The 25,522-nt window shown below is 36.4% G+C and overlaps 3 protein-coding genes and 1 non-coding gene across 6 annotated transcripts in view; 3 read left to right on the top strand and 1 right to left on the bottom strand.

Annotated features, from left to right (window-relative positions):
- Positions 1-5,235: 5,235 nt before the first annotated feature.
- Hacd2 (3-hydroxyacyl-CoA dehydratase 2) lies at positions 5,236-7,023 on the top strand. The gene is made up of 5 exons (XM_069056860.1): positions 5,236-5,701; positions 5,755-5,871; positions 5,928-6,153; positions 6,206-6,551; positions 6,604-7,023. Exons 1-5 carry the CDS (start codon positions 5,621-5,623, stop codon positions 6,938-6,940), a joined length of 1,107 nt encoding a protein of 368 aa, XP_068912961.1. The 5' UTR covers positions 5,236-5,620; the 3' UTR covers positions 6,941-7,023.
- Positions 7,024-7,211: 188 nt separating this feature from the next.
- Positions 7,212-25,522, bottom strand: part of Ncc69 (sodium chloride cotransporter 69) — a 33,376-nt gene continuing 15,065 nt past the window's right edge. For all 3 annotated transcript variants that reach the window (XM_069056850.1, XM_069056849.1, XM_069056851.1), the window contains exons 4-16: positions 11,633-11,792; positions 11,484-11,579; positions 11,179-11,432; positions 11,011-11,122; positions 10,815-10,954; positions 10,218-10,704; positions 10,043-10,164; positions 9,646-9,993; positions 9,351-9,592; positions 9,146-9,297; positions 8,852-9,097; positions 7,840-8,109; positions 7,212-7,790 (exon numbers count right to left, since the gene is read on the bottom strand). In XM_069056850.1, coding sequence (XP_068912951.1) covers positions 7,546-7,790; positions 7,840-8,109; positions 8,852-9,097; positions 9,146-9,297; positions 9,351-9,592; positions 9,646-9,993; positions 10,043-10,164; positions 10,218-10,704; positions 10,815-10,954; positions 11,011-11,122; positions 11,179-11,432; positions 11,484-11,579; positions 11,633-11,792 — 2,874 coding nt within the window. In that variant the 3' untranslated portion in view covers positions 7,212-7,545. The remainder of the gene's footprint in view (positions 7,791-7,839; positions 8,110-8,851; positions 9,098-9,145; positions 9,298-9,350; positions 9,593-9,645; positions 9,994-10,042; positions 10,165-10,217; positions 10,705-10,814; positions 10,955-11,010; positions 11,123-11,178; positions 11,433-11,483; positions 11,580-11,632; positions 11,793-25,522) is intronic.
- Positions 19,230-25,522, top strand: part of LOC138137449 (serendipity locus protein alpha-like) — a 62,981-nt gene continuing 56,688 nt past the window's right edge. The window contains exon 1 of the mRNA XM_069056856.1: positions 19,230-19,369. The gene's annotated coding sequence lies outside the window, so the exon portion shown is untranslated. The remainder of the gene's footprint in view (positions 19,370-25,522) is intronic.
- Positions 23,506-23,585, top strand: TRNAF-AAA (transfer RNA phenylalanine (anticodon AAA)). The gene is given in 2 exon segments: positions 23,506-23,543; positions 23,550-23,585. It is a non-coding gene; the product is annotated as a tRNA-Phe (tRNA).

The following is a 25,522-nucleotide window of genomic DNA, read 5'->3' as shown; positions in this document are numbered from 1 at the left end:
GTGCATAAGCAGTCGGCCGATTAATAGTCGGCTGTCTGCGCACCAACGCCACCAACAGCCAACCAAACAGTTTAGTTTGCCTGGTGTGCGCGGAAGCTACCCAATCGGACTAAATTATCGGCCAATTATTTAGTCTGTAGTGTGGCCCTAGCCTTACGCTGAGACGCAGGTCGAGGCAATAAAAGCCTTTGAACGCAGAAAAAACATCTTCACGCACGAAATATAAACAATATTTTTTCTATAATTGCTTTCAAAACTAAACTTTAAAATTTAAATTTTTGAAAAAAGTATCAACGTAGTGACCATGTTGCTAGTGCTAGGTAACTAATATAAAACAGTGTGTGTGAAGTGAAAAAAGAAAAGCTTATGTGGTGCGCCACTGATCAAAAACGATGGCCAATAAGTAAAAACGACCTGTGTAGATTTGATTCACAATTTAGCATAGAATCCAAAAATGAAATCAAACTGGGTAGGTTCCACTTAAAAAAACATAACTTTAGTGTTTTTATAATATTGGGACACCTGTATATATGTATACCGCAATATTTTCCGAATATGCAGTAGAAGCGTAGCTATCATCTAGAAAAAAGAAAAAATTGGTATCTTTAATAACAAACAAGTTATGGAGCTTTTTCGCAACTCTGGGACACCTGTATATTTCGAAATAATTGGCCTATTAAGTGCCACTTTCAGAGATCCCCAAATCAGCAAATAAGTCCAATAGAATTTTTTTAACATTTTTCTGACGTTTACGGTAATCTCTTCTACACCGCAGTGTACCGTTAGTGCGCCATTTTTAGGCCACCTGTATGTATTTTATTTCGTCTAAAAGTTATTGTCTATCACTACTCTTTCAATGTTTCTGAATGTTTTCATCTTAAATTAATTTCTCGTATGATCCTTACCTGGACTTCCTGTAAAGAAACAATTTTGTTTATAAAACACAAAATAGCACTCGCTATTATTGCGTAAAATTTTATAATGCTCTTCCTTTGCATCTTAAAAACATGGACTTTAAACCCTTCAAACTACATTTAAAGCAATTGCTTACTGAAAATGCATTCTATTCTTTCAAAGAGTTTTATTCATTCACAAAGTCCTTATAGATTTTTTGTTTACTTATCTCTTTATTTTATTGTTGCTTTTTTTTCGGTATTTGTAGACAGTGTGTAAAATTGTATGATTTATAACACGCAAATACATTATTATTATTATTATTATTATTATTTGTGAAAAAGTTTCCTTGGATGCTAAAATATAACTATTTTAGCATCCAAGGAAACTTTTTGACAAATATTTTTTCACTATCAAAAATGACATACTTTGCGACTTGATAACGATGCATAAATGTCACGTTTTTTTGACGGTTGTAGAAAAAGTCAATTTTTAACACGGCGTACATGAATTAAAAATTATTTTGCGCACTTAATACAAAAATAACTATTTTACTAGTGTTTGTAGAAAAAATATATTATATTATATTGCGATCTAGATTTCATCATTTGAGTTAATTAAAAAAATAATTACAAAGGAACCTTAAAATTGTCATTTCCAGTCGGAATCATTTTCATGTAAGAGTAACATAATAAGTACTTAATAAGATACAAAGTTCAGTTAATTATGTTGCACTTTCTACGGCAGTCTCACCAATTTATTATGCAATTGAATTAACAAATATTTTGGAAAAAGAAAATCTCTATAAGTATACTGGGTGCCCCAAAATTCGCGGAACAACTTAGCAGTACGTTGCTAAGGAGTCATTAAAATATCAGGTAAAAACGTCAATCAATCTTATTTTTAGTAGAAGATATGGACCTATTCGTTACACTAAATGTGGCAACATTTAAAAACATTCATTGTATCCCAATAGTCTGCAAATATTTCATTTTTGTTGTATCCATGGAAATCACAGAGAAAAATCAAAGCCATGTTGCCATACGTTATTTGAGGTAAAACGGACAAAAAATTACCACTTGGAAATGTTGGAAATAATGAAGAAAATAATTGCAAAGCTGATCACAATCGTTCAGAATTATTATGCCACTGGCTAGTAAAAGACAAATAGTTAAAAAAAAAATAATATTTAAAATAAACGAGATCAAAGCTGCACCTTTTGAACCCCCATATCTTCAAATCTAAAAGACAGAATTTTTTTTATTACTTTCCTCATAATTTCCTAACATGAGTTGACATTGCCCCATTGAGTTGTTCCGCGAATTTTGGGGCACTCAGTATAAAATACATAGTTATTTTTGATTCTAGATTGCGAAATGCTACTTTTGCATTCGAGGAGTTTTTTTTGCGAGCATCGCAAGCAAAAAAAACATTCGAGGATGCAAAAGAATTTTGCAATCAAGTATCAAACAACGTTTTTTCGAAAAATGCACAGTTCCACATTAGCGGAAACTCAAAGAAAATTTTGTCTACAATTATCATGTTGATGTTGATGTTTCAAATCTGGTATGCTCTGACCAACTAATTATGATAGCAAGTTAGCAACCGTCAAACAAACGTTATAATTTCTAATTTTGTAAGGTTTGGTAGCTATTTTGTGAGAATTACCTACTGGTGTTTAATAAAAGAAAGAAGAAAAAACAACGACAGGGACTGATGGTTTTCATGGACACGAAACTCGTGTAGTACATCAACCAAAGTCTTCAATGGAAATGGGTCTTCAAGAACAAAGTATTTCATTAAATCAGCTATCGTCTTCATCGGGCATTAAAGCCATTCTTTCTTTTCTTTCTTTTTGCAACAATTTTCACAAAATTTCTAAGAGTATTTTTGTTGTTTATCTCAACACCATGACGACCCTACCGCCTTTCATTCTAAATATGATCTTTTTATAAACATAAATAACAATTAAAAACGATGTTTAAAGGCTGAAGGTGGATGGGACGATCCGAGTTTTCATTTTTCAACGGTTGCTATGAAAATTGAAAATCGTCTGTCTACGTTAACCAATAAAATCATAGAAAATCTTTTGTTGCTAGATGACGGCTGTTCATTATTAACCACTGGTTAATAATGAAAAATTATTAACTAGTAGGAGAGAAATTCTACTTCTGGGTTCAGTTCGAGACTCAATTAATGACGACTTCTAAGACTAGTAGTGAAAAAAAGTTTATATGCAACTCGCTTAGCAATTAATCTTTACCGGGCTTACTGGCTTATGGAGACTCGTTCCTTCGTCACTCGTCCCACAAAATCCAGCGCGCCCGTAAAGATTAATTATACGCGTCACATAAATAACTATTATAATCGTTTTCAATGACATCCGTGCTGTCAATATGACAGTATGTTGGCATTTGATTGGCATCACTTGCTGTTTCAGTTTAGTAATTTTGAATTTGCTAATTTGGCAATTTACCTTGATGCGGCAAATTGATAAATTCAATTTAGGTATTATTCGGATTCCGAGGATGACTTAGTTTAACCATGTTTTACACCATGTTGAAGATTGAGTTTTTGTTTGTTGTTGATGTTTCACGAAATAGAAATTTTCTTTTACCATAACCTCAATTTCTTGTTTGACATTTTTTTTAACTAGGATTTGCTTATACATACTCTGAAGCTAGTTATGAATTTGTGTGTACAATCTGCACCTCTGCACCAACATATTAAAAATAACACTGACAGCACGGATGTCATTGAAAACGACTATACATTCAGTGAACAAAAAACAGTCACTTTGACAACCGATTTGGCTATGACTTCTTCATTTCATGTTGGACTAACTGATTCAGTGATGCAACGGATGCAGCTTTTTTTTCTGTCAGTGTCTGCTCGACATTTTCTTGCCACCGCATTGCCAGATTTATGATTTTAATATTCATAAGAAAGTAAATGATTTATTAAGTGTGTAAAAATTATTTTAATTTCCGTAAAAGAAAAGTCAAAATTGACAAAATAATTTTGTTACGACAAAAAATTTCTATTAAACAATGCTACTTCCAATTAAAAAAGGACAGACTAGATTTAAGAGATCCGGCAACAATGTACTTATTCAGAAAATATAACCTTAAATTAAACTGAAAACAACCTAACTAACATAAAAAGTGTCAATTACCTTTAGGGAATTAAGAATTTAGTTATCACGGAGGTACTGCCAACAAAAACACTAGATGGTCATAGCCAACTCGGTCCCAAAAAGATCGTGAATGAAGAATGCCTAATACCCTAATAAATGTCAACATTTTTTATCAGTTTTCGTGTAAATTTAGGTAAAACCTGTTCACGTTGGGAAGAACAGCTGTGGTGCAAATGACCTGACCTGTTACTGTGACAACTCATATGAAAGTTAATGCCAAATGTGTGCAATTTGCACCACTGATGTTCAATCCAACGTGAACAGGATATAGTTTTTGCAAATTAAGAATCGTAAAATGTTGCTAAGAGTCTAAACATGCACAATGTAATAGTAGATTACATACCGAGGTGGAAAGTGTTTCATTCCTGTCGAGAGCTAAGATAGCTTACCAAGGCGTAGCCGAGGTGAACTAATGCTCGAAACAGGAATTAAATACATTCCCACCGAGGTTTGTATCCTATTTTATTCGGAATCATTACATTTTTAGTAAATAACAATTAATTTGGTGCAGTTTCATTTCTACCGTTTTTCGACAATTCGTGTACGCTACTGGAAAAAACTTATAACAGGGTGGGAAGTGGGCTATTACTGACCAAGGGAGGGAAGTAAACATGAAAAGGAATAGTTAACTTTCCGCCCTCGCATAAGGTTAGGAATACGCGTATTACAATACGATTCCGAATAAAATGTTTAAATAAATATTCGAGCAACGTAGGCAACAACTTATACTTGGTTGTCAATGTTACTACACGGAAAACTGGGCAGATGTGTCATTCAGTTGTCAAAATTTCTAAAGCATACCTTAGCTACTCATAACCAAGCTTAAGTTAATTTGACAGTTTTTTTGAAAATATCAATCATAATGACGGTAAAGGTGCATTTACATTGACACTTTTTGAAATGACAATAATAGACTGCCCAGGATTCCATGTCCCTCATTGTACCTTCTTCTAGCGCTTTGTGCTTTACATGGTTGGCAGTTTTGCTTCTGTGTAGGCACTTAGGCACTAGGCTTAGGCAAGGACATTCTACAGGCATTCTACCGTCTACGTTATATTGACATATCGACACATTTTTCCCAAAACACAAATTTGTTTCTTTTCACAATCATGTTAAATTTAAATTTTTCCAAAAAAGTATGTCAATCTGGAAAAATTGTGGTGACCTTTGGCTTTGATATGTGAACCGGCCTCACAATAAAAATCCCAGAGGACCACTACTAGGTCGTTAATAATTTGTATTTTTTTAATGAAATCCAACATTTTTCAAATATTTTTTTTTGCAAATTGTACCCCTTAAGATACGAAACCTGTCAGAGACGCCCATGGGCGCAAGCAAATAAGCCTACTCTGCGGTAGTGCGGTAGTAGCAGTAAATGTCAAATTTTAACCTCAAAATAAGTTCAACACTTATCTGTGTTTTGGAATATCATGTTTCTTACCAACCCATTAACATTAGTAGATAATGTAACAGTGATAATGTAAATTGTGTTGTGACATCGTCGAACCAGTACGTAAGCAATAAGTAAATATGTCTGTGTTAAGTCCATTTGTGTTTTGGGCCCAAAACGAGAAAAACATTTTTATCAAAGTCGATTTGAAGGATGTCAAAGTAAGTTCTGAGAGTAGCAATTTGCATTTATTTAAAGCACTGTCCTGATACAGGACCCGGACATAACGATAGAGAAACGTAGACTACAATTCCAGTCAAAGGGAGTCGGGGCCCGAGGCCTAAACGACTACGCGTTCACGATAGACTTTAATTCAGTCATCGACGTAAAGGTAAAACGGTCTCGGGGTAGTTTTTCGTGTTGTTATTACGGCAAGGATAATTGCAGGAAAGCGTATATAAAGTCACCGACAATAGAGTAGATTTCACCGTTTCCAAACTAGAGAAGGGTTGGTGGCCCAGACTTCTGTCGCAGCCCCAGAAACCGTTCTGGTTAAAAATCGACCACGACCGCTTCCAGTCGGAGGACATGGACGACGAGGTAGCCGATATAAGAGACGACTACCCCAACTTATACGAGAAACTTCAAAAGGAGGAGTTCGGGTACAAGAAAGGTACTAAACTGTATTCACCATGCAACTCGACTAATTCGTTTTCCTTACGCAGAGGACTTCAAAAAAGTGTATTTGTCACTGTACAATTTGTTTATGTATGTGGGGTTCATGTATGTGGTTTGTGTCTTGTCTGTCAGATATTTGAAAGAAGGTTCCGACTCGTTCCCCGGGACTTACGCCGCTGTAGGTCCCGCCATGTGTTTCCTCCATTTGATCCAAATCTTGGAGATCATGCACCCCATGTTCGGTTATGTCAAAGGGGGGCTACTTATCCCGTTGTTACAAATCGGGGGTAGATTATTCACTCTGATCGTGATGCTCGAATTCGAACCTCGACTACAAGTAATGCCGGTAGTTTTCTACCTGTTCATGACGTGGTCGGCCATCGAAATAATCAGGTAAAGACCATATAGTTACTTACAGTGTCCCACTCCTACCGATACATTTCAGATATCCGTACTACATGTCTCGACTAATCAAAAAGGAAAACGGATTGCTCACGTGGCTTCGATACACCGCTTGGATAGTTTGCTACCCGATCGGTTTCGTCTGTGAGGGAGTCATCATTTTCAGAAATTTAATTTTTATGGAACAGGACAACTCGTGGACGATCTCGCTGACCACACCGTTTGACCTAACTTTGCGACTCTCCACCGTACTCAGAATGTATCTCTTGTTCTTAATGATACCTGCGATGTACGCTCTTATCTCGCACATGTACAAAGCTCGGAAACAAAAGATCGGGCCGCGGTCTCCCAAGAAAGCTAGAGTTAAGAAGGTAAAATAAGTGAAAGGAAGTCAGTTGTTGCAAAGATGCATTTTTTTTTTGTTGGTTGGTGTTTTGGTTGAATAAATACTAGGCGTTTGCAATTGTGTTTTTCGTGCACTGCAGACAATCGGCGGTTCAGCCTAAGCCACAGATTAATACAGTACAGAACTTGCTGATTGAAATGTTTTGTAGATTTTGAAAAATTGGATTCACTTCAAGCGGTTGCTGTAGGACTCTCTTGCACAGTTAAATTTTTTATCGTGTGAAAGGTAGAAATAAGTAACTGTAGTAGTTAGAAAAATGTTGACACTTTTTATTACGCTAATTGACACAATACAGATTAAATAATAAAATAAACTTAGGCTACTAGGTACTAACGTATGTAATACTTTTGAAACCAGTAGCGTTAAAAAAATAATACAATACTCCAACTGTTTGTCAATTGTATAAAAATACTACACTATTTCCTACTTGCACCAAACGTATATAAAAATTATAAAGCTTGATACATAAATTTAAAAAAATGACATTTTAATGGCGTACCAGCGAGTATTGTCAATACATTTGAGATTGTTCGTTATAAATAAAATTACTGCAAAAACATCACCACAATGTAAAAAAAATTAAGAGTAGAAGGTAAGGACGGACGTTTGGTTGCCCCTGACCAGCAACATAGGAGGCATGTCTCTGGTCAGTACTTCCAGCCAGGCTAAGTAAAGTGGGGCCGACACGATGTTCTTCCTCGGTATGGGCAGGGTCATCACCACCATATTCGACTCCAACGAATGTTCCAACAGGAGCTCGCGCAGCTTGAGGTGTCTGTGAGTCTTGTCTTTGACGGCCATCAGCTCCGCTTCGGTCACTTGTACTGAAAATCCACGTTCAACTCTCGACTGGGCAACTTGCACCGTACTCACTCGAATCCAGATCGTTGTCGGTCTCCGGCTTCCGGAAGTCCGCGATCAGAGAGTCGAAGAACTGCAGAGTCGCGTCGTTCGGTTTGTTGGTGAAGTCGGTCACCACCTGAAGGTCCGAATAATCTATCCTGAATTTGGCTAGGAGGCTAGCCATGTTCCTGTGCTCCAGCTCCAGCTCGTCCCTTTTGTTTGCCAGGGCGAACACCCTCAACTTGCAGTTGTTCCAGTTTCTTCTGGTGCTCATTATGTATGGGAGGAGTAACGTCAGACCTGGAAGGAAAACAGTACTGACGACAGGTCCCAAAGCCCCACCCCAATACTAGACTAAGGAAGTAACTGTCAACTTATTTGGGATCCGCAAAAATTCATGGTTTTGCGAGTTTTGCCGATGTCAATAAAGCTAGACAAAACATTAAGTTAGCAGTAGCAGTAAAGAAAGTCCCCAAATAAAAAACTAAGTTGGCAATACAAATTACTAACACTATGTTTCGTGTTTTACGGATTTGTACTACCGCAGCAGGTGCACCAATAATTGTTGAAAACAATGCAGAAACAGACAATTCTTCAATGTCTACGTCCATTTTAAGTTATAACCAAAAACTAATGTCAGTTGTCTACAAAATGCACATGCGTTCGGTAGAATTAGTTACGGATACCTTCCTAAATTAACATCCATCACAAACTCGCCCTAGATCTTCAAATAAAGACAGTAATATGCAATCATAGCATCTTTAAATTCTAACTGAATGTTTTAAGAAACTACGATACGACCAACTAAAACACAGATAAGGATGGCTATGGAAAACCAAAGTTTAAAAATGTGCGGAGTAACTTAATAAACTGTCACTTGTCAAAAGTGACTGACATTTGTTGGGAAAATTTGAGGGATTTATTTTTAAAAATTATTGTCATAAATACTCGTGACAGAATCCTACTTTCGGAGTTAGCTACGCCACATGTTTTCAGTTTAGAATTCCGTAGTCACTTTTGTTGATCATATTGCTGGACTAACCTCCATCATCGTACAACCACCAGACATCGATGTAGCCTCCACGTTTCTGTTTCTTCTGAAACTGGAACATCTGACTCATCCTCTCTCTTGGCATGTCGAACAAATCATCTACCACTATCTCGCTCAGCGACCCTCCGATAGACTTGGGCTTCTTCGCCGAATCGTCAACGTTCGGACAGACGTTGACCACTTCTCGGTTCCTCGTGATGGGCGTGTTCGGCACCGAAATGTCACTAGTGCTGCTGGCTGCAAAGAGGAATGTCACCGCTCCGTCGACGGTCGCTGCCGACTCACCTTGTGACATCTGACTGTAGGACTGGTTCCTCGGCAGTGATTCAGTGCTATTTTTGATCTTGGACGCGGCGTCGTCCGCGTAATGCTGGCTGAAGTCGAGTCCCTCTTGCAACCTCAGTATCCCCACGCTCATGTGCAAATCGAAAGCTTTGCTGCAAACGCATCGTTAATTTTGTTGGGTAGTGAGGATGCGGGACTTGCGTACTGCAGCACTCCGAAGTACTGGTCGAGATCGTCTTTGGAACACTTCTGCCAGTCGGATTTGTGACCCATCAACAAGATGTTGGGTCGCAGCTTTCCGATTCCGCAAGCTTTCAGCAAGGAAGTGCAACCTTCTTCGAAGTCTTGACCGTCGACTTGCATGTAGAAAGCTCTAAGCTTGTGGGCTCTCAACCAGTTGTTCGCTTTGAAGTTGAGGACATTGCGGACTCTCTGGTGGAGACGACTCTACGGCACAAAATGGTAGAGCTTTCGCTCGATTCCTGCAGTAGGACACCTACCGTATTGATGTGGCCACACACCAACATGGACTGGTTTTTGGTGATCAAATGTGCGAAATCCACGAGAGCAGGACGGGCGCTCGGCATCCCCGACAAGACCAAGATCTGGGGTCTGTAATTCTTCACATGCTCTTCCACGGCATTGAGTTGATGGGCGGCTTGGAGGGCGTTCTTGTAGATCTGAGCCTGCGTCGTCGATCCCCAGTTCACGTCGGGTTTCCTCACCGAAACGATCAAGTAGAGGGCCAAGACAGCCGCAAAGGTGATCAGAGCCGTCCACCAAGAGATCAAGAACATGACCAAGACGCACAAGACGGAACCCGCAAGACTCAACCACATGTTGTAGTACTGCAAAATTGGTACCAATTAAACTGGTCGAGCTTTCGCAGATCAGTACTTTGAAGGTTGGTCTCCACCCTACGGGTTTGGCCAGCGAAGCGTGAAACGTTGAGAAATTGATGAGAGTGTAAGCCGCCAAGAAGAAATTCGATATGAGAGGTGCGATCAAGTTCAGTTCGCCTGGAAATGTCACGAAATTATGGAGTTTGCGTCACAGTTTTTCTGATCATTACCGATTAAAATGAACCCGACCGCGATGATGAAGGTGAGGATGTAGCCTCTCATGGGCTCGTTGTTCTTCCCGTAGCCCTTGGCAAACCAATCGAATCCTGGGTACAACTTGTCTTTGCACAGCGCTTGGAAGACTTTGGGGGCGGACACTAGCGACGCCAGCGCCGAAGAGAGCGTGGCGGCGAAACAGCCGGCGTAGATGACGGGCCCCACCCAGGACACCAGCTCGACGACTTGGAAATCGTTGTGCAAACCGAAACTGTTTCGGTGCGTTTTATTGGTGGCGACCGTCTCGTTCAGCGGAATCGTAGTGTTAACAGTGTAGTTGCCGAAGTCGAGAGTTAAAAGCGTGGCGTTCGGGTTCGGCGCCAGCTCACCGGTGGCGTCTCTGAGGACGGTGAAGCCGCAAATGAACGCCATCAATATGTAAGAGGTGGTGGTGATGGCGATCGCCAAGAGGGTCCCTTTGGGGATGCTCTTCTGAGGGTCCTGAAAACAACACGTTACAACGGGTGCACGCAGCGCTCAACTCCTAACGTATAACACCCTTCGACGTTAGATGCCGAGATGCGTGTACACGTTTAGGAGTGATGAGTCACCTTGAGATCTCCCGAGATGTTCGCCCCGGCCAAGATCCCAGTGGCGGCTGGGAAAAACACGGCAAATACCGTGAAGAAGTTGTGTTTCACGCCGTGCGCTTCTCTATAGTCGGAGTAAAAGTTCTCTTGTAACACCGTTACTAAAAGAAAACAAGTTTCATTTTTGCCTGCCTCCCTTGTTACCGGTTCGATTTACAGTTGTAGCCGACAAATCCTTTGGCGGCGGCCTCTTCGTTTGGACCAACGAAACTTCCAATGAAAAAATCAATGATGGCTACTAGTAAGATTATGAGAAGTACGAACTGAGCCTGGAAAGATGGAGGTTGTTGGATTGGCGCTTAAATGTTGGCGCGTTTGCACTAACCTTCGCTTCCCATTCCATGCCCACGACCACGATGATGGTCAAGACGACGATCGTGATGGCGCCGACTATTCGAACGTCTTGGACACCCCCGTCGATGATGGCGAGACTGTGGGCGGTGAGTAGCGCGTTGAGGGACTCGCAGAAACCGACGACGTACATGGCGCAGGCTACGGCGTTGGCCAGGGCGAAGATGAGGCCGATGGAGCCCCCAAACTCGGGGCCCAAACTTCGCGAGATCATGTAGTACGTGCCACCTAGTGCAATTCTGTCAAGCGCCGTCGGCTAAGAGTACTTGTACTACTGACCTCCCTTGATGACGCCGTTGGTGCTGATGGCCGACATTGAGAGCGAAGTTATCGATGTCACCACAGTTGTTGTCAGTATAAGGAGTATAGCTTCCCCTGGACACATCAATCGATCAAAAATCTTTGCAAAAGCGGAATCGCGAACTTACCGACACCGGCTTGAGCCACCACCCAAGACAGCCGAAGGAAGAGCATCACCCCCCAGATGTTCAGAAGACATCGTACCAACACTCCTTGAATCCACCCGAATTTCACTTGACCGTCGACGTCGCCAGCTTTGCCGTTCAAATTTGACAAGGAAGTTCCTGTCTGAACAACAAATTTCACATTTGTCACAATAAAATTCAGAATGAATCGTTATCGTCAACAGATTTATCAACGGCTCCTCTCAATTAGTAAATATCGCATTTAACATTTGTTAACCTTCGAAGACGGAAAATTTATTACGACTTTCTTGCGTAGAAAACAACAAGAAATAAAATGTGTCATCCGTTTCATTCATAACAGTTCCACTAGCCTGTTTATTGTAGAGCCGCGTGATGAATTAGCGTGAAAAATACAATTATATTTATTCTCAACGATCTATTAATAATATTGTTATCGGGAAAGTATGAAAATAGAAGTTAAATTAAGATTTAAAAAATACTCCACAAACAGAGATACAGTGTCGAGGAATGTTTAATCATGTAGTTGTAGTCCGTTTTTTTTTTTTAATAATTAATTGTCAGTGTCAAAATATTGAAAAAGACCAAACTGTATACAGGGTGTTTCTGAAATAGGTACGTGTGTTAATTTTACCTAACCAGTGGAAGAACGCGCCAAATCATGGAACTTTTCTTTATAACATTTTTACGAAAAAGCAATACAAATTGATTTAAAATTTGGAATAAATTAACTCTCAAAGTGTATACCCGCCTATGGGTAAGGGCAAAAATTTTCTGTTGTGTAGAAACAGAGCTTTGTTAAGAAGTTCCATTGTTATAGAAAAAAATAAATAATCAAAATTTAGATTCTCATGGTTACAAAAAATAGAAACTACTTAATCACACAAAACGACTCGTTTGGTAAAAATTGTGGGGCAAAAAATGTTGGAATACTTTTACGAACTTTACGGTTGACTTAAAAAAAAAACAGGAACTGTAAGAAAAAGTTCTGTCAGATTTTATTAAATTTTTATTGTTTGAAACGACCTTTTAGAATTTAGGTTAAAAAACTGCACTTATCTGTCAGAAATACTATCGTGTGTTCCAATAAAAACTCACTCGCAGTAAGCCATGACTATAGAGATAGATACACTGGTCATGTCGATTTTAGGATCACTGAAAGTAGTTCATTTGTTACTTACAAATTTTCATCATATTGTGAGTGACAGATAACCTATAAATTTACTTTAGTAGTTCATTTCACATCTGGTACTAAGACATACGTCACTTTTGTCATGGCTTGCTGCGAGTGAGTTTTTTGTGGAACACACGATACTATCAAACAGACACAAATTGACATAAATTGACAAATTACATTTCCAATTCACATTAGGTCAAATTTCATTTCCCGTTTTTTTTTGAAGCCAACTGTACAAAATGTTATAGAGAACAGTTTCATAAATTGGCGAGTTCTTTCACCGGTTCAAATTAACACACGTATTTCAGAAACACCCTGTATTAAAAATCATTGACATTTGGCCATTTGGTCCAGTTTTATCTCAGTTTCACCCCCTCTACGGTTTCACCCTAGATTTCCCCTAGATCATTATTGAGGTTATGTTGCATATATTTGTGAGTTTGAGACACGTGTGTCAACGATGAAAGAAAAACGAACGAAATCAAAGACAAAAGAAACAATTTGTGTAATAAATGCAACAAATCGCAGTAAATACAAATGGAACGTTATTTAGTGCTGGAAGCATTTCTCAAAAATTTTAGCATTTATATTTTTGTGATAGTCTCTATGCTCTACTTCTGAACTAAGAAGCATAGCACAACTTGGCAAGAACCCTGTAGAAGTTCCAGCATGCAAACTTTTGAACAGTCAAGGGAACGTTTTCGTTCACCCACTGGCGCAATTGACTACCATTTTGGTACTTATATCCACGTTTCATCTTCACACTAACTATTGTTTTTCTCATGTTCTAACAGTGGTTGTCCTGTGCCTTTCTTACGTGAAGCCATAGGTATTTTATAATTTTCACAACAGTTCAATGTCAAATTTTGGCGGGAGGTTGAGCCAACCAAAAAAAAAGTAAACTTCTAGGGATTTCTTTTTTTCTGCTAACATAATTCAACAGGAGGTGGATTTTTTATTTTGAAACAGATTATAAAATTGTAAACTTTCAAAATGTGAACAGGATTTATAAAATGTTGTAATCTGTGCAAAAAATGTCAGTCCAGGTATTCGCTTTACATCGTTGTGTAAGTCCCTCGTGAATTTTATCTATTATGACACAACAATTAATATTTTAATGGATGCCAAACTTGCGTCGGTTAGCAATATTATTGACTAGATTACTGGATAATTCACGATCCTTGATAAAATTTAATGAAACATGGAACAACCACGCGAAATATGCTATTTTGGCAGCTTTATAAATAATCTTGTTTCTTTAATCTCAATGCCCAATGTTTATATTTCAAGGAAAATGTAATAAAACCAACGATCAATCGTTTTAACCACAAAAAAATAATACGTCAACAGGTAGATTTTGTTTAAAATTAAATTCTGCTGACTAACAACAATCTGCGTTATTTTCAATAATAACCTAACGTTGTGGTGATAATTTTCAAACATGTAGGATTTAGATATGGATTTTGCGGGTCATTCTACATTTACTTCCAATAAATTGAATCCACAATTGTAACCAATCGATCAATCCAATGTTATCAGAAATTCAGTTTTGCTAATCGCCTAGGAATTTTAGGTGCTTTTGTTATAAAACAGGAAGGTATTGGAAGATAAATATTTTTATCTTTTGCTTTAATTTTAAATTTTGAACTCGAGTATTACAAAAGATCGAGATTTGATTTAGCCGATACAAAAATTCTACACATCTTTAATTGATAAAACAGTGTTTATTTTTAATTTAATCCGATAGTCGAGATATGATCGACTGAAAATAGATTTTTCCTCATCCGTAACTGATAAAATTGTTTCTATGTCGATGTGTAGAGTTGATATTTTTATTATGTACGAATGTACGACCCCTTACTTGGTCACACTCTCCATTTTTTCTCTTTCCTCCGCATACCTCCAGAATCGTTTCGTACCGCAACAAATTGCTAAACCGCCGACCGCGAAGAACGTGTTCCTCGTTTGGTCTAACCGGTGATCCCATTATTTCAACTTTCAGCCTCCGACGGAAAGTTACCGACCGGTGTCGAAGGCCATTTTAGAAGAATTGATAATTACTGTACGGTGAACAACTTCAATTCAATGTTCAGCAGGAGACACGCTCTGCTATCTCTGGTACGGCAAGCCCGATCACCATTTGTGTTTGTCTGCCTATGCCTCCGATGTCAATCGATTTTCGAACAACCGTTTCAACAACGGTAGGCCTAAAAATTTCAGCACGATCCGGAGCACAGCGAAGCTCGTTTTGCAATCAGTTGTGCAACGGTTTTCGCAACTGACTAGTCTACAACATTATTTTTGTTCTGCATCGTTACAAGATGTAATTTTAATTTGATTTGTCTTTGTTATCTTAGTTCGCTTGGGTGCCAACCAAATTATCGTTCAACAAAGATTTCATTGTTTATTTTTGCATACAGTCTACTTTAATTAAAAAAAAAAAATTAAAAGAGAAGCTGTACCTATCAATGTTGACAACTGTGGTGTATTAGGTATTTCTCAATTTCGTTTAATCGTTTTTCCAAAATAAACAAAAGTTTCAAGTGTAGATGGAAATTGACCCACCTTAAAAGGTGATTTATTTATAAAATCTTAATCATCATTTTAACCCATCCGAAGATTTCAAAGTTTCGGCGTCGTTTCAATGTTTTATTGTTAAAATTCGCATTTGACGCAATTCAACTTGTCACTGAAGTACAGCGTTATTTATTACTTATTTTTAAGTACAGTGACCGGCACAAAAAAAAAACGACTCACTTTGAACTTTTAGTAATTCATTCTTAGAAAAAGTTTTTGGTATCATGTATGGATAAGTGTTATTTTAAGTTATTCTTTGCCAACGAATATTCGACAAACAAAACATTAAACACAGAAAATAAGATTTTAATGAAAAATGAAAAAAGTATTTTTTTAGAAAATTTTTTATGTTATGACAAATTTCCAAAATTTGAACAGTATTTTGAATTAGTATCGCGTATTGTCAAATTAAATCTTTTTTCTTTATACCATACTGTTATTAGGATTTATCAGTACTCAACGCTTGATTGATATGACACCTATAACAGTCTAGGCCGTTATCAGACCGAGGCCGTTATTTTTGCTGCCGGTGCTACGGTTACGGCACAAATGACAACTAAATTTAATTTTTGAAGTAAAGAGAAATGTCAGTCTTACAAATAAATCATCGTTAAATGTTAAGTATTATTGGTATAAAGAAAACTATAAAACAACATACGGCCGATATGGATACAACAGACTCGGTTGATTATAAAATCTCAACCTCGTCTGTTATATAACCCATATCGGCCTAATACCGTTATATACTATAACAAGTAAGACAACCGACAAAATACAACATGGAAGTAGCGCAAACTTTTCTAATAATTTATTTAAACAAAACAATTCGGTTGCCATCGTGACCATAGCACTCCCGATCATTAAAAATATCCTAATTTAACTATTATAAAAAATATATGCACAAATTTAATTTCAAGATTATTTATTAAAAAAATCATGAGTCGCTTTTTGTGCCGGTCAGTCTATTTTAAATTTTTTTGCATCATAGTTGGCTGTGATTTACGCTGTACATTTATTTTTGCCACATATTATGGACTTGCAAATTTATCATTTGACAGTTGACTTGACTTTACAGTTTTCAATTTTTCATCTTTATTATCAACGTGTTCTTAGTTAATTGAATTAAAGGAGTAAGTTGTTTTCATGACTGTCTCATGCAGGAGATTATTTTTTGTAGTAAGTATAAGTGAAATTTTTTTAAACAATTGCCAGTGTCAAAATTAAATAAAAAACCATACTGTACCACCCTAAAATGTGCGCATATGGACCAACTGTATAACAATTTTACATCAAATCAAAGTTGAGGTTATGTTCACTTCACTTCCCGTACCTATAACTCCCTTATTTATCGGTGGATTTTAATTATTTATACATCAAATTAAGTGGTTGCGAATAGGCTACATAAGGACCTAATAAATTCACGTATAGTCCTAAGCGCTTCAAGGCTAAACAATTAAAAAAAAAAAAATTTTAATGGGAACACGTACTTTTTTTTAGTAATTCTGATAATTTTCATTCTAAAAATAAATAATTAAAAAGAGTTATGGACTCGTCTTTTTTTTTAGGGACACCTGTATAACCGGGAAAGTGGTAGATATATGTATAACTGACTCAAATTGCAAAAAACCACTTGTCATTTGCAACAGCATTTTTTCAATGTTTTTGAACCAAATAAAGGCACAAAGAGACCAGAAAATCATAATTTGGATTGAATATTTTCCATATAAGTACAGTTTTGACAATCGACTCTTCAACGCCTGACATTTAAAAAACACCCGATACAACTCACAACCATTTTGCAATAATAGAATATTTTAAAAAATAAGTGTTTAAATGACAGTTTAAAGACCGCAGGAAGATTACGTCCCTGTACTATTACGATCATTAAATTTTGGACATCATTGTGCTGTCACATAAAAAAATTACTCTAAATCATGCTTTATTGAAATTGTCACAAGTGTCAAATGACAAAATGTTAAGTTTTTAATTTTTTCTTTATTTTGTATCTTTTATTAATTAAAACCTCGAAACTTCTTGAATGTTTTGTCGGTAAATCTGACATTCACATTTTCACAATTGACACAACAGTCAAAATTGAGGTTATAAATACATAAAGGTCGTTTTAGAATGTATGACAGCATGATGACACTAGCGTCCAAAATCTATTGATCGCCACCGTACAACCTTATCACATATTTATTTTTGTAGCACCGTACAAAGATACCACAAAGACTTATCGCTAACACGAAATTTGTTATCAAACTTCCTGGGTACGTTATCTTTTGAAATGTAAAATTAACAATTACAAACAGTCACTAAAAGAAGCATTAAGTTAACCCATTTTACCACTTATTCTGGGATAACTGTTGCTTACAATTACAGCAAACGTCTGTAAACTTTGCCGAAATCGAAAAGTTATTTTCAAGGTTAACAACAGCATACTGTTGACATTTTTTGACATTTTCGCGAAAAATCTGCTTACCAGTGGCATCGCGTATGGCAATAAAGTTGGTAAATTACCTATTCTTACGATTGTAAAATGTTCCTGTTTATTTTATACATTTTCTCCATCATCAGATAATAATAATAAAATTACACAATTATAATTCCAGCGTCTAAAATTCTTGAGGTATGATTTATTATAAAGTAGTGTTTGAGACATGACCGATAACTTGCAACGTATGCTCTGATTTGTTTTCTTTTTGATCACATTGTATAGCGTCTGGTTAAAAAAAATATGAAAAATCAGTTGCCCGCGACGAATAAAAGTCGGGTCGCGGATTGACCCACAATACTTCAGTTTTAAAATTTACAGTGTGTCGGAAAATTGTACATAAAATAAAAGTTTCCTTTGACGAGGCGTTGTTCGGTGAAACTTTTTATGAAGCGCTAATTGACAATTAACACGTGAGATCACGTGCCTCGATATTAGCATTTTTGAAAATTAGGTCCAATTAAAACTATTCTTTCGCCATGAAATTATTTTTGAAATGCTCAAACTGTGACTAACCAAGGGTCAATTAATTTATTGGGACTAATATCGTTGAGGTTAACAGCTATTAATCTTTTAATTAGGAGAAAAGGGCCAAGTCCCGACAAATGAACCATCGAGGACTCGTGGGGGTGGTGCGAATTTTCACGCCCGACGTCCAATGACCAAAAATATTTTTATTTGAATCGCGTGAGTCACTAACGGTGTGTGGCGTTGATAATAATCGAAATCAAGACAAATCCGGATCTTTTTAATGATCTTGATTAATGCCACTTACTTTATTAATTGGTCGACATGCCCGCCAGATACTGCATATTATTATGACCGACAGGCTGTAATTACGCCTGAAAATTATAAATCGAGTCGTTGATTTTTGGATTTTTTCAAGACAAACATTTACATCACGTACAACAACCAGAACGAATTGTAAACGCACACACTGTTTATATTTCGATTGCACTACCGTTCGGTAGATACACGTGTCTGCTAACTGCAGCGTTGCAAGTTTTGCAACAATCTTCACGTTACGTAACAATGACTTGACGTGTATCTCTACAAATAAAATAATCAATCAATCACTACTTGCTCGAACATGAACAATGTTGACTTTCTTATCTTTCCATTGACGGAAACTCTAATCAATCGGTGATGTCGCATCGAGATTATTTCTATTTATCTTCCAATTGAAGTTCAAGAACTCGACGAAAATAAACCAGCAGATAACTCATAGGTGGCTATTGTATTCGGAAGATAGAGTCTGTGGCGGTTCTAATTTTAGCTCGAGTATTTTAAATTTAGACGTTTTTAAATAGGATAAAGAATGCATCCGTTCAGTTGGCTTTTTTTAGTGTGGCGAGTGAATGCAACAGCAAATTTGCAACGATGAGTGCATTTCTTTGAAAAAATTTCCGCGTAAAGTACGGCAACCAGCAGCTGATAAGGAGCAAGGAGAAGATAATTGTGACAGAGACAATTGGTAAATTGATGTCATATATCTTAGTTACCGGATAAGTATTAAGTGTGAGGTTACTTACAAGCCTGTAATATTCTCCACTTAGTACTACGAGGATAACTGAATATTGGTTGTTGGTAATTTATGTATCGAATTATTCGGTACAAGGACAGATAAGATAGTTTTTTCACGTCCCCAATAGTAATGCGAGTAATGCAATTGTAATGTCTTAAGTAGTACAGTGTGATGTGGTGAATGGGTGGAATTATGATGAGACGTTCCCGTCCAATCCATCAGTTGGAAAAAATATTTGTTTGTCTCATTTTGTTAAAAGGAGCACTTTGAAATGATGTCAAAATTTAACAGACGATAAAAAAACAATAAAAAGTTACGAAACCCATTGAGGAAATTGTCGCTATCAGATATTTTAGTGGCAGTTCCTTTGATTCAGTCAATCTTGAGTGAATAAAATGATACGGTTAAGGATGTATCAGACATACAATCTTCAACAAAAGTAGCCGAAATTAATAAATAACAATAAATAAATAAAGACTGATTCACATAACTTTCCGACCGCAACGAATTTTAATCAAAGAAATTCCTTTTTGAGGGGATTTCCCTTGCCATTCAACGTGGAAACGCTACAAGCATTCGGGGCAAACTTCCAGATTCCGCATTATTATCGGAAATTTTTGCATTGTAAATCAAAAATGTTATGTAATGATCCTCCTATTAAATAGGATTACCCAATTTTAAATGCAGCCAGTACTACGTTATTCAGTTATAACTTGATATGTACAGTCGATGGACAAATAAAACTGGGACAAAAATGACAATCACATAAGTTCAAAATTATTGATGTTTGTGGATCAAATTATGAATGAAAACTAGCTGCATTTAAATTTCGTCAGGGTCGGAAAGTTATGTGAATCAATCTGTATAAATTATAGGTAGTCAGAATTGCATATTTTTTGTTAGAAACGTATTTTCTACCTTGCCAAACAAATTTCCGCTCTACTTGCGAATTTACTCGTTTAGGTGACATTTACTTTTGAGAGAGAATGTATAGCTAGTGCATAATCTCTTGGCACGCGAGGTGCGCGGTGGGAGGAGTTTAGCAGGGAGAAGGAGAACTATCGGCAAAGATCGGTTCAGCAGCAATTCAACAACGGCAATTTTTTAGAACGGGTGGGAGCCGTTCGTGACTACTCGTCTGAATTTGGTCTTCTGCGTAACTTTAACTCGCGTGTCAAGAGATAACGCACCAGCTCTACCCAGGATCCACAGGGTTATTCACGAGAGGAGTACTTCTGAATTTTTTTTACCGCAACCTACAATACCAATGGCACTGACAGCATTCTTTCCACACTCTCTATAAATGAGGATCATGTCAGTTTTTTTCAATTTTTTTGCTTTAATGTCAAAAATATTACAAGACAAAGAGCCATCGTGGATTCAGTTATAATTATGTATTTTCAAAATTTGAAATTAGGTTTTTTGGCACTCGTGGGCCTTTAAAACGCTCGTTTCACTCGCGTTTTAAACTGTCCCACTCGTGCCAAAAAACCCAATTTACACAAGAACTACAAATACACTACATACTATTTTATATTTTTATCTGTAGGACGGCGCAATATGTGACCATGATTTTTTCGTTTTTACTTCCTTTTTCTTTAATAGTTTTTAAGACGCTACACGTTACGTGAGTCATATTTAAAAGAGCTCTTTGTTAGGAAAGCGTTCGGGAGTTTGGAATAAATAGTTGTTCTTAAACAAAACTGCATCGCTGTTTATATTTTCAACCCATTTTTGTGCAAAAGTTGGTTATTGTGGAAAAGTGTATTCAATAAGGTGAGTGTATCACTGAGTGACCTGTTTCTGTTGGTGTTGTGGTGAGTTTATCTATTTTAATAATTGATTTTGATAACGATCATGGCCATAATTAAATACAATTAGTATTGTGAGTCTTTAAGGCCCGGTTTATTCACCTTCAAGTAACTTTATTTGAACGGTAATTAATTATCATGGATCTACCAATAGCAGATTCTAAACCATAGCAACTACTGGCCAGATAAATGTACTTGAAGGTGAATAAACCGGGTTTTAATGTTTTATAATTAATTGGGGGTCGCTGACTGGGATCAGGACTGCCCGTGATTTACAAGTAATTGAGAGTTGCTGACTGAGATCAGGACGCTCGTGATTAATAATTAATTGAGAGTCGCTGACTGAGATCAGGACTGCTCGTGAGTTATAATTAATTCAGATAATGTTGTTTTCCCCATTGAAGATCATCAAGTCTGATGTGTTATATTGATTGATAATTTGATTAGTAACAGCATTATTATTATTTTTGTGTGCTGTCTCTCTCGCACTCGCATCATGGCCCCTACATATCATTGTAAAAAAAATTTTTTACCACTGATTCGCAACACAAAACTTGTGTACATCATCACCATCAGTCATCACACTCTTTCTGAGTGACGCAAACTGTTGATACAATTTCATTTCGGCGGAACAAAACTTCTTCACATTTACTGTTCATAATAAATGACGTACTACACTGACCGGCACAAAAAAACGACTCACTTTGTACACTATACATTTTCTGCTTGGATAATTAAATCTTTTTAACTATGTACTTGGGAATTTACAGTATATAACAATGGTTCGTTAGCTCAGGTGGTTAGAGCACCGATCTAATGTGTCCAGCTCGGCGGTCGTGGGTTCGAATCCCACACGAGCCCGTATTTTTTTTTCTCTATTTTTTTTTGTAATTTGTCTCCATTTTGATTCTTTAATAGAGATATTAACAAACGTGACGTCATCATCTGCGATGGCATTACAACGGACCTTCAAATAAATTTATATTTAGAGCAACCTATTGTTTGAAACATTTTTCCAGCGTAGAAAATGACACAAGAAACATCTGACATTTTAACGAAATAAAATTAGGTTAGAAAATATTTTTAATTTTTGTAGTGCATTCTCCCTATTCCCCCTCCACGGAATATGACAATATGAAATTGGGAAAAAGCTTACTATGTAACCTGTGTAACTCCGAACAATAATTAATTACTTACAAAAATTACTTTACACTGTTAACAGAATTAGAATGTCGCCTACGCCTACTCTAAATATATATTTATTTGAAGGCCCGATAGCCATTAATTCACGGAACATTTTACGAAAATGTTTAGGTTGGCTAAGCTTAATGCGGAATTATTTTGTCATGCATGTCAGTTTAAATTAGAAAATGTGTCAAGAACAGAAAGTGTCCAGTGGAAAAATTTGACCGTATTTTTAGCAATTTCACATACATTCACCGGCACAAAAAACGACTCACTTTGAATTTTATGAATATAGTTAAGTAATTCATTGTCTTAGAAAAAAATTTTGATATCATGTTGTATTGATAAGTGTTATTTAAGTTATTCTTTGCCAAAGAATACCCGACAAACAAAACATTAAACACAGCAAATAAAATTTTAATGAAAAAAAAAAAAAAAGTAATTTTTCAGAAAAAAATTAATGTTATGAAAAATTGCCAAAATTTGCATTTTGAATTAGTATCTCGTATTGTCACATTAAATCTTTTAACACGGAAATCAACCAACAAAAACACAACGTGGAAGTAACGCAAATTTTCTAATATGTAATTTATTTAAACAAAACAATTCGGTTGCCATGGTAACCATAGCACTCCCGATCATTGAAAATATCCCAATTTAACTATAATAAAGAAAAATAAGCACAAATATAATTTCCAGATCATTTATTAAAGAAATCATAATGAGTCGTTTTTTGTGCCGGTCAATGTATTACGATCATTAAATTTTGGATCATTCTTCATGCTGTCACATACAAAAAATTACTTCAAATCATGCTTTATTGTCACGTGAATGATGAAATTGTTGTCAAATTTGTCAGCATGCTACATCAAGTTTTAAATTTTTATGTATTTATGTATTTTATATTTTTTATTAATTAAAACCTCGTTTTATTGATTTTATTAATAAATAAGGGTCGTTTTAGAATGTATGACACCACGATGACATTAGCGTCCAAAATTTATTGATCGCAACCGTACACTATACATTTTCTGTTGGATAATTAAATCTTTTTAACTATGCATTTGGGAATTTACACGATATAACAATGGCTCGTTAGCTCAGGTGGTTAGAGCACCGAACTAAAATTTGCAACTCGGCGGTCGTGGGTTCGAATCCCACACGAGCCCGTATTTTTTTTTTCTCCATACATCTTTTTGTAATTTGTCTCCATTTTGATTCTTTAATAAAGATATTAACGAACGTGACGTCATCATCTGCGATGTCATTATAGCCATATTAATTCACGGAACATTTTACGAAAATTTTTAGGTTGGTTAAGCTTAATGCGGAATTATTTTGTCATGCATGTCAGTTTAAATTAGAAAATGTGTCAAGAACAGAAAGTATCCAGTGGAAAAATTTGACCGTATTTTTAGCAATTTCACGTATTTCAGGGGGCGTACATGCAAGATTATCTTGATTATCTTCCATATTCGTGTTTTGTGACAGAATTTGGATAAAACAAAAGGCGACTAGATCAAATTTTTACTTTTAAAATTAAGACATTATCAACCGCCACAAAAATCCCTAAATCGACTAAAGTAAACTTTTTTTTAAACTGCTTAAAAGGGCAAATTACAAAAAATAGTATAAAAAATCCGTTTCATAAGACCTTGAAGCACTCATTCTTTAAAATAACTCGTGGCTACGTCACTCGTTTTTTAAACTTGAATTCGTGCTCAAAGACTGGTCTTATGAAACTTGTTTTTTAATATAGTATTATTGAATCTCGCGGAAAAAATCCAAAGTATCCAGATCTGGGACGCTCAAGTAAATATTTAAAAAGTCTATTTATTGGTGTGGGCTCCATATGGGAGCATCAAAAAAATCTTGGGCTTTCAAAGTCATTAAGCAGCAGAGTTTTGCCAGTAAATAAGATTGCTAAAAATAAAAGAGCGAAAGGCTCTTAAAAATAACGAAACAAAAATACCTGGTGAAGGTACAGAAGAAAACAAAAGGAAAAAAAAAGTGGGAGAATGTTGCGATCATAAGTATCTGTGATTAGTTGTGAAGAGTATTGATATGTGAAATTATTAAATAACATGTGAACAACCTTTGGAGGCTTCTTTGTTGCTTTGAAAAAAGAAACGTACACGAAAATTTTCTCCTGTCAAAAATGATCCATTCTATTCCTTAGTGTGTTATTTTGTAAACAAATAAACGTTTTTCTGCGTACCGATTATTTAGAAATAGGAGAAAAGCAATAAACAAAGATGATAAAGCAAAAAGCCAAACACAAATAATCATGATAACTATAAAGATCTCATTGTGCAAATGAACAGTTTTCCAACAAATTCTTCAAAAGAATTGCCGCATTTAAATATTTGCTTTGTACTTCAATGTGCGCTGTAAATTAGACATTACACGTGTAAATAACGAAATTAAACAATAAACAATCAATGTGTGTATTTTAAAACACCGTTTAAAGTGCGCGTGGTACTTCGTCTAACAGTTCCGAGCACGAGAAACAGTTACACTTCTTCGAAAAATATGCCTATACAGGGTGTTTTCGAAGTTGAGGGGTTCCTTGTAACACGAGATACTATACATTATTCTTAAGAATTTTAGCCTAAATCTTCTTAGTAAAATGTTTGTATTAAGGGAGATAATTGATTGTATATTTTTATTGTTTTCTAAAATTTTGAGTCCGGTCCTGTCTATTTCTCCGCTGTCTTAGATTAATAACTGACGTGGCCCAGGATGGTGTCTTTCTGGAAATCGCTCTGCGTACTCTCTGGACGCCGCAGCTGCATTCTGATAACGTGATAACATTGCCCATACATTAGCAACATATCTGTGAGCTCATTATTTTCGTAATGATAAAGCCATTCCGACTAATTAGATGACAACTCTGACAGTATTTTTGATTAACGTCCATGCTCATTTGATTTTTTTTTTTGTCAATTCTAATTTCTAACAAATCAGCGCAAATTTGAGCAGGACCGGTTTCAGAAATTTCAAAAAAATTAATTTATTTTATCTTCATTACCGTACACATTTTACTAAGGTGACTTTGGCTAAAACTCTTTAGAACAACGCATACTATCACAGGTTAAAAGGAACA

This window comes from Tenebrio molitor, chromosome 8, assembly GCF_963966145.1.
Source record: "Tenebrio molitor chromosome 8, icTenMoli1.1, whole genome shotgun sequence".
Taxonomy (NCBI): domain Eukaryota; kingdom Metazoa; phylum Arthropoda; class Insecta; order Coleoptera; family Tenebrionidae; genus Tenebrio; species Tenebrio molitor.
This window is presented reverse-complemented; position numbering and strand designations above follow the sequence as displayed.

Excerpts from the sequence above, each read along its gene's own strand:
- Hacd2 (XM_069056860.1), top strand. The coding sequence starts at position 5,621 with ATGTCTGTGTTAAGTCCATTTGTGTTTTGGGCCCAAAACGAGAAAAAC. Across the intron at positions 5,872-5,927 it reads ATTCAGTCATCGACGTAAAG|GAAAGCGTATATAAAGTCAC; the intron begins GTAAAACGGTCT and ends GGATAATTGCAG. Across the intron at positions 6,154-6,205 it reads GGAGTTCGGGTACAAGAAAG|AGGACTTCAAAAAAGTGTAT; the intron begins GTACTAAACTGT and ends TTCCTTACGCAG.